Source organism: Sorex fumeus, unplaced genomic scaffold (assembly GCF_029834395.1).
Source record: "Sorex fumeus unplaced genomic scaffold, SorFum_2.1 ptg000005l, whole genome shotgun sequence".
In the NCBI taxonomy this organism is placed as follows: domain Eukaryota; kingdom Metazoa; phylum Chordata; class Mammalia; order Eulipotyphla; family Soricidae; genus Sorex; species Sorex fumeus.
Genome location: NW_026606062.1, coordinates 8,246,058 through 8,254,978, shown reverse-complemented (window position 1 = coordinate 8,254,978; position 8,921 = coordinate 8,246,058). Strand labels below are relative to the sequence as shown.

At 59.7% G+C, this 8,921-nt stretch overlaps 1 protein-coding gene across 1 annotated transcript; it reads right to left on the bottom strand.

Annotated features, from left to right (window-relative positions):
* Nucleotides 1-592: 592 nt before the first annotated feature.
* On the bottom strand, nt 593-7,198 carry CHRND (cholinergic receptor nicotinic delta subunit). Its single transcript, XM_056121836.1, has 10 exons — nt 7,133-7,198; nt 6,796-6,840; nt 5,103-5,258; nt 4,897-5,006; nt 3,697-3,897; nt 3,105-3,216; nt 2,871-2,985; nt 1,638-1,842; nt 1,422-1,540; nt 593-775 (listed from the first exon to the last, which is right to left on the bottom strand). Exons 2-10 carry the CDS (start codon nt 6,810-6,812, stop codon nt 593-595), a joined length of 1,218 nt encoding a protein of 405 aa, XP_055977811.1. The 5' UTR covers nt 6,813-6,840; nt 7,133-7,198.
* Nucleotides 7,199-8,921: the final 1,723 nt, after the last annotated feature.

The following is an 8,921-nucleotide window of genomic DNA, read 5'->3' as shown; positions in this document are numbered from 1 at the left end:
GAGAACCACCAGGAGTAAGTCCTGAGCACATCTGGTGTGGTCCCAAATTCCTGCGCCCTGCAAAATAAGGTCCCCTTCGCGTCTTAAAATCAACACAGTGGTCTATGTTTAATAAATTCCTGCTGGGAGGCAGATACTGTGCTAAAACAAGAAGGTTTGGGGGGGCCCAGACAGGAGGTGAGTTGAGCTGTTTCTGATCTTTCCACCCCAGTCCTAAGCCACCAGAGGAGCCCAGACCGGAGCCCAGACCAAGTGGCCCAGGAAAGGAGGGCCAGAGAAGGGCGCCGTGGAGAGAGGTGGCCTCTCTTGGGCAGTGCACCCCCGAATCCTGAGCTGAGGGTGCTGGGGGAGCGAGGCAGGGAGGCACAGAAGCCCCCTCCTCGGCCCCTCCCCAGGGAAGGAGGAGAGGCCAGAATGCGTAACATCCCCCCTGGACCCCCAAAAATCATCCTGCCCCACTTCCACCTTTCACGCGGCACTGCAGGACCCAGTGGGCTTTCAGGGCCAGGAGTCCTCGCAGGTACCCTGTCCACTCACGGCTCCCCGTGAGGCTGTGCAGAGCATACGAGGGGCGGGGACAGGCAGACCCACCTTAGATGAAGCGCTTGTCCTGCTCCTGGTAGGAGAAGGGGTCCCCAGGGAAGGGCTGGGGTGGCGGCTGATTGTAGGCGCCCTGCAGGAAGATCCAGGCGGTGCCCACCACCATGACGGGCGTGACGACAAAGAGGCAGAGCCGGTCCACGGTGCTGGCCACGCGGTTCCAGCAGTCCTTCTCCTGCAGGAGGCGCCGTGGGCCCCACGCACAAGGGGAACGGGGCGGGGAATGGGGCGTGATCTAGGTAAGGCCACGCCCTTGAGGGAAATACGGGCGTGTCCTAGCCAAAGACCACGCCCATCGGGAACATGGGTGTGGCCTAGCTAAAGGCCACGCCCCTTGGGGGATACGGGCGTGTCGTAGTAAAAAGGACACGCCCCTCCCAGGAGATAGGGCGTGTCCCAGCCAAGTCCCCGCCCCTTCCAGCAGAGCTGGCTTGGCCCCTCCCAGTTCTTTCTGCATTGCAGAGCTCTTGGCAGGCAAGTTGCTAGGGACCCAGGAATGCTTCCCTGGGAGCTCAGGAAGATGGGGAAGGTCCTCTCCTTCCTCACCCCTCCCAGCCCTCAGCATCCACAGGTGAAGCATAAAAAAGGCTGAGGGGTGGGGCAGGACAGAAAATAGTTGGCAGCAGGGAGAAGAGAGGCTGGAAGTGTGCCCGCGCCCCTCCCCCCCATCAGAGGAAACTCAAATCCGCACCCTTTGCCCCACCATAAACTCTGTCATTGAAGTTGCTTGTGACCCTATGGGCACGGTGCTGCCCGCGGTACAGTGCCCTTGATCAGTGTGTCACTGAGGACCCGTTCAAGGAAGTTCTCTGGCTACTCACATCATTGTAATTGTTCTGGTCCTTCATGTGGTTGATGATGAAGTTGGCCCCTTCCACAGCAGGCTTCAACTCGCTGAAGAGGTCCTGCTGGGCCTGCTCAGAGCCCACTGGGGGCTTGCCTGCGGATGCCAGGCCAAAGATGGGCATGAGGCCTCCCCCACACCACTAACCCCCTCCTTCACAGCTGAGCCCCACCACCAGCTGCCAGAAACCCACGCGCTGTCGTGGGACGCCGGGCCAGCCCGTGCCGCTCCGACTGCTTCTCGAACATGAGGTCACTTCGGGACTTGAGGGAGAAGTACTCCTCGGCCTTGGAGATGTAGCCCAGCGAGCTGCTCCTCCGGATCAGGACCCCGGGGCCAGGCTCCTCCTCTGCCGGCCGGGACATGTACAGGAGCCTGGGCAGAGTCTCCAGGAAGAGCTGTGGAGGGACCAGGGAGCAGGGGAAAGGACAGGAAGTCGCTTTACAAACGTGGGAAACTGCTCCCTCCTGATGTCTGGGGTACCATACCTGGCTGCCACATCAGGAACCCCCTACTCCGACCTGTCAGCCTGGGAACCCACTCCCAACTCTCCCTGTTCCCCAGAACACAGAGTAGAACTCCACTGTGGAAAATGAGTTGCATCAGGAAATGCAGTAAAGTCAGAAAAATTCTCTCCTGCTGAGAGCTCTTTTCTTCAAACTCCTCAGAACCAGAGAAGATGCGAAACCACTCTCAACTGGCCCCAAGCAGCCGGGGGTGTGTCACCTTCCACATAACCTACCCTCACAACCAGCATCCCCTTTTTTGGGGGACATGCCTGGATGTGGGGGCAGGTTTTCTGGGATGGGAGACACACTCAGGGCTCACTCCTGGCTCTGCACCAGGGATCACTGCTGGCTAGGTTCAGGGGACCATCTGGGGTGCTGGAAACAGAATCAGAGCATGACATATGCAAAGCAAGCACCTTCCCCAATGTACTATCTCCCGTCCCAGCCAGCACCCCTTTTTTATAGAGATCTAATGAACACGAACATGAGAGAGTCCTAGATGAATGTTTAGATGCTTCTACTGGGTAAACAGCACCCAGTAAGGAAACAATGAAGGGTGTGGCTCAGGGGACCCTGACCGAATTGGGGGAGGGAGATGTCTAGACAGGAACATTATGGCCCCAAGGGTCCCTTCTGTCAGTTCCTACCCGCCCGCTGTGGAAACCGTCCTGATTTTCAGCACTGGGAGTGTTGTGTGGCCCTGTCCTTGGTTGGAAGGGCATGACTGGGCTCTGTTCTTTGGGGTCTGCCTTTCTCTGCAGCATTATGCCTGGCTGGGGGGCATTAGGGCATCCTTGGGGCATGGAGGGCCACGGTTGGGGCTTCGGCTGGCCAGGACCCCGTTGCCTCTGCCCTGCCGCCCCGTCCTCTGCAGGGGGCTTTGGCAATTTCCAGCTTGTGGCTCTGAAACGCCTCACCTTCTTGACTCCCTCTGACAGCACGTGGGTGCTGGGCGAGCGGAAGTGGATGTTGAGCACCACGACGCAGATGACCACGACCATGGTCACCAGCACCATGCCGAAGAGCAGAAACCTGTGGGCAGGCTCCGTCTAGAGACCACGTGGTGGGGCGTGGCACCGAGGGGGCGTGGCCTGGGCCAGGCGGGGTGTGATTGGCCCGTAGGGCGGGCGGGTGGGCGGAGCTTGACTCACTTGCCGATGAGGGGGATGGCCATGGACGTGGGGGGAAGCCGCTTGGAGATCAGCAGAAGGAAGACCGACTGGGCCAATAGCACTGAGATGGCCACCGACGTCTTCTCACCACCTGGTGGAACCGGGCTCAGCCTCCACCCAGGGCGCAGAGGGTCCCCTGTGGCCCCAACACCGCACCCTGGGCTATGGGGCACGTGTGCCCGCCTCCAGATGCAGCCTTTGCACCTGCAGCTGGGTGGCCCCCGGCTAGTCGCCTAACCTCTCTGGCTCCGTTTTCCCTAACATTAAACGCTGGGAGGCTCCCGATCTCCCAGTGGTCCTGGGTTCAGAGATCAAGAGCATCAGCTGCTAACCAAGACCCTCCCCTGCCATCCACACTCCTGAATTAGCCATGAGGGTCCCCCTCTGCAGAAAGCTCCGTGGCGTCCTCGTGGCACCCCGCGAACATCCTCCATCCCTGCTCTTCCCTCAGGGACCCCAGTCCGGCACTGCCCTCCTCTTGTCCTCTGATGCCCCAGTCTGCCTGGCACCCGCGCTCCATTTTCCTTCAAGACCCCTGCCCAGACCCCTCCCACGGCTCAGGGCAGCTCACAGTCGGCTGGTAGGTAGAAGACCAGGGTGACCATGAAGGAGATGAGCACGCAGGGCACCAGGATGTTGATGACGTAGAATAGCGGCTTCCGGCGGATGATCAGGTAGAAAGTGACATCCTGCTGGCCAGGGGTGTCCACTGGGACGCTGGGGTCCAGGTTGACCCGGGCTGGTCGGTGCACTATCTCCCACTCCCCATTCTCTGTGGACGGCAGAGGGACACAGTGGGATCGAGGAGGAGTCACAGGGCAGGAAGAGAGAGGGTCCCGACAGTGAGGGAGAGGGGATGAGCAGAAGTGGTTCAGGCTGAGGTTTTTGGGGTTTTTTTGGTTTTCTGATTATTATTATTATTATTATTATTATTGCCTTTTGGGTCTACCCGGTGATGCACAGGGGTTACTCCTGGCTTTGCACTCAAGAATCACTCCTGGCGGTGTCAGGGGACCATATGGGATGCCAGGAATCGAACCCAGGTTGGCTGCTGTGCTATTGCTCCAGCCCTTCTGTTTACTTTTTGGGCTAAGTGCTCCTGGCAGGCCCGGGGGATCATATGAGATGCCGGGGATGGAACTCAGGTTGGCCACATGCAAGGCAAAGATCTTCCCCACTGGACTATCGCTCTGAGCCTGGTTTAGGCTATTTGAGGTTGTCTTTCTTGGGGGGGTTGGACTGGAAGTTTCCACCATTTTTTTTTGTATCTCCTCTAGGACTAGGAGTGTTTGGTTTCCTTAGGAAAAGCCAAAACTGGTTCAGCTCAGGAGCCTGGGGGGGACTGAGGCAGTGAGAGCCAGGACCAGCCTCCCCAAGGGGCCCCAGAAGAGCTCAGCCCGGCCAGGCAGGAAAATTCCCAAGACCCTAGTTTGACCCCAGGCTCTGCACGGATACACCCTGAGAATGTGGTCCTGGTGGACCCCAGCACCTCACATCTCTGGGCATCACCTGGAGTAGCACTGGGAGACCCCGAGGAGGGGTTCTCAGAGAGGGGGACACAGCCTCCATGAGAATGGTTGTAGAGGGGCTAGAGAAGCCAGCCCCTGCTCTGTGGCCCTCCCAGCCGGCAGCTCCCTTCCCTTCCATAGAGCACGGCCTGGGAGTGGTGTGTGTGTGTGGGGGGGGCACGTGTCTGTGTCACTGATGACGTCTGTGCGGGGAGATGTCACTGTGTGCCGCTTGGGTGCATGTCGGGGTCCTGTGCCAGCACCTGTGAAGCCTTCGGGGTCAATGATGATCCACTCCACGGGGAAGGCGCGCCCGTCCTCCTCCTCCTGCTTCAGGCTCAGGGTGATCTCCTTGGCCGTGTATTTCAGGGAACTGGTTGGGGGTGGGGTGGGGGTGAGAGCCCCGTGGGCACTGCCAGCGGGGGCTCCCCTCCGCCCTCTCCCCGCGCGGTCCGGGAGGTCTGCGCACCTGAACTTGAGGGAGCAGTTCTGCCAGTCGAAGGGAAAGTAGGTGACGGAGATGGGGCAGGAGGAGCGGAAGATAGCGGGCGGCAGCCAGTACACGTAGCCCGAGGAGTAGATGAGCACGTTGCACGAGTAGGAGATCTGGAAGGAGCCGTCGTTGCTGGCGGACGGGTGGACAGGGGCCTCGGTGAGTCCCAGCGGGGAGGGGGCGTGGCAGGCGAGGGGCGGGGCGGGCAGGCTGAGGCGTGGCAGGTGAGGGGTGTGGCAAGCGAGGGGCGGGGCAGGCAAAGAGGGGCGGGGCGGGCAGGGAGGGGGCGGGGCAGGCAAGGGGCGGAGCGTAACAGGCGAGGGGCGGGGCGAGCAAAGAGGGGCGTGGCAGGCAAGGGGTGGGGCGGGCAAGGCTGGGGTGTGGCAGGCAAGGGGCAGAGCGTGGCAGGCAAGGGGCGGAGCGTGGCAGGGAGGGGCGGGGCAGGCGAGGGGCGGGGAAGACAAGGAGGGGGCGTGGCAGGCGAGGGGCGTGGCAGGCGAGGGGTGGGGCGGGCAAGGCTGGGGTGTGGCAGGCAAGGGGCAGAGCGTGGCAGGCAAGGGGCGGAGCGTGGCAGGGAGGGGCGGGGCAGGCGAGGGGCGGGGCAGGCAAGGAGGGGGCGTGGCAGGCGAGGGGCGTGGCAGGCGAGGGGTGGGGCGGGCAAGGCTGGACGTGGCAGGCGAGGGGCGGAGCGAGGCAGGCGAGGGGCGGAGCGTGGCAGGCGAGGGGCGTGGCAGGCGAGGGGCGTGGCAGGCGAGGGGCGGGGCAGGCGAGGGGCGGGGCAGGCGAGGGGCGGGATGGGCAAGGGGAGGGGCGGGATGGGCAAGGCGAGGGGCGTGCAGGGCAGGGCTGGGGGGCGGGGAGTGGGTGCTAACTTGTTCTCCAGCACGATCTCTGGGAGCCACAGCATGTCCGGGGGCAGCCGCAGGACGCTGACGTTCTCGAAGTCCGTCTCGTTCCACTGTAACCGGCTGTCTGTCCAGCCCTGGGAGTCCCCAACATGTCAGCAGTGGGCTCTACCGCCCAGGGACCCCCAGCTCCCCAGGAGAAGGGCAGACAGGGTCTGGGAAGAAGCGGGAAGGTGGGTACCAAGTGAAGACCCGGGGCGTCGTGTACCATGTGTGGGTCACATTCTGCTCAAACAAAGGATTGATGGCGGAGAAGACATATCTGGGCTCTATTTTTTTTTTCTTTTTGGGCCACAATCAGCAATGCACAGGGGTTACTCCTGGCTCTGCGCTCAGGAATTACTCCCGGCAGTGCTCAGGGGACCCCATGGGATGCCGGGAATCAAACCTGGGTCGGCTACGTGCAAAGCAAACGCCCTACCCGCTGTGCTGTCGCTCCAGCCCTCATATCTGAGTTCTTAATGGGGGTACCAGGGATTGAACTGGAGTGGGCTGCATGGAAGGCAAGTGCCTTAATCCTGGACTCTCTCTCGGGCCCCTCTGTATCATGAACTCTTGATAGGTGCTGAAGAAAGTCTTCTGAGAAAGCTGGACACGGCAGGTTTTGTATCCCAGGCTATAGCGCGTGGCGGACTGCAGGTCAGGAAGGACCAATGGGCCTGAGGACTCTCTGCAAACCCCGCTCCCGGGCAGGCTGGGGGTCCCCAAGCAGACACCACAGGACAGCTCACCCCAACCTCCGGGCCCATCTGGGCTGTTCTTACGTGCTCGATCCACACATTGGTGGTGAGGGTCTCCTCGACTTCCTTCTGCAATCACACAGGGGGATCCAGGTTCCATCCCCAGCACCTGGGCTGCCAGGTGGCCCCCAAACCTCACCAGAACCACAAACCAGCAGCAGGATGGGGGTCCCGGGGTCTCTGCGCACAGTCCTCTCCCCAGGGCCCCCACGGGGGTGACCTGCCCCAGAGGCCATGGCAGGAGGTGGGCAGAGAGCGCCGATGCCTCTTCCTGGTGCAGGGCCCAGGCATGTTTCTGGGGAGATACGTCCCCACAGACCAGTGGGCGCCTGCCCCCACCCACAGCTGCCCCTGTGCTCACCAGGGAGATGAGGTTGGAGAGCGTGAGAGCCAGCGACACCTCCACGCTGTCCTCCTTGCGTGCGGCGGGCCGGACCTCCTTGTTGTAGGCCTTCTCCTCGAACAGATGCCGGAGTAGCCGCTCCTCTGCGTTCATGGCCCAGCTGCCTGCGGGGGACGTGCGGGGGACGGGGCTGGACTGGGGGGGCCCAGGCGGGAAGCTTCTGGGGGCCAGTGGACTCGGCAATAGGGAGCCAGGGCCCCGGGGTGGATGTCAGCTAGAAGTTGGGGCCCGGAGCGGACTCCTCGGGTCCTTACCACACGCGACCGTGACAGCCAGGAGCCCCAGCCTGAACACAGACGCCGCCATCCTGTGCTGCCGCTCGCTGGACAGTGAGTCTCCCCTCACCCCAGTGTGCCAGGCGGGGAATGTGGGGGGATGGGAGTGGACAGGTGCATGGCCAGGCAGAGGAAGAGATGGCCGGAAACGCAACCCGATACCCCCAGGCCTGCAGGACAAAGATGTGGGGTGTGGGGGAGGGGGTTTGGCCCAGCCAGCCAGGAGCCCAGGGGCTAGCGGCCAGATCCCAGGAGGGGCAGCGCTGGCCCATCCCGGGCTGGGCAGCAGCTGACCTTTGGGAGGAAGTGGACAGGAAATCTCAGCTGGCCCCGCCCCAGGGTCTCTGGCCTCTGCCCCAGAGTCCTGCCCCCCTCCCAGACCCAGAAATCTCAGAGCCAGCATCACTGGACGGCTACATGCAAAAAAATGGGCTCAGAACTCTGCCTAACACCATGTACAAAAGTAAGATCAAAATGGATTAAAGACCTCAACATCAGACCAGAAACCATAAGGTACATTGAAGACAAAGTTGGCAAAACCCTCCATGACATTGAAGCTAATGGTATCTTCAAAGATGCCACACCACTGGCCGAGCAAGTGAAAACAGAGATAGATAAATGGGACTATCTTAAACTAAGAAGCTTCTGCACCTCCAAAGAAACAGTGACCAAAATACAAAGATAGTCTACAGAATGGGAAAGGATATTCACCGAATACACATCTGACAAGGGGTTGATATCCAGGATATACAAAATACTGGTTAAACTCCACAAGAAGAAAACATCCAACCCCATCCAAAAATGGGGCAATGAAATGAACAGAAACTTTCTCAAAGAAGAAATCCGAATGGCAAAAAAGCACATGAGAAAAATGCTCTACATCATTAATCATCAGGGAGATGCAGATCAAAACCACAATGAGATACCATCTCACACCTCAGAGACTGGCCCACATTCAAAAGAACAAAAGCAACCGATGCTGGCGCGGATGTGGCGAGAAAGGGACACTCCTTCACTGTTGGTGGGAATGTCGACTGGTTCAGCCCTTCTGGAAAACAGTATGGACGATTCTCAAAAAATTAGAAATTGAGCTCCCATTTGACCCAGCAATACCACTCCTGGGAATATATCCCAGAGAGGCAAAAATGTATAGTCGAAGTGACATCTGCACTTGTTTGTTCATTGCAGCACTCTTTACAGTAGCCAGAAACTGGAAGAAACCTGAATGCCCACGAACAGATGACTGATTAAAGAAACTTTGGTACATCTACACAATGGAGTACTATGTAGCTGTTAGAAAAGATGAAGTCATGAAATTTACATACAAGTGGTACAATATGGAAAGTATCATGCTAAGCGAAATGAGTCAGAAAGAGAGGGATAGACATAGAAAGATTGCATTCATCTGGGGGATATAAAGTAACAAAATATGAGATTAATACCCAAGAATAGCTGAGATCAGCACCAGGAGG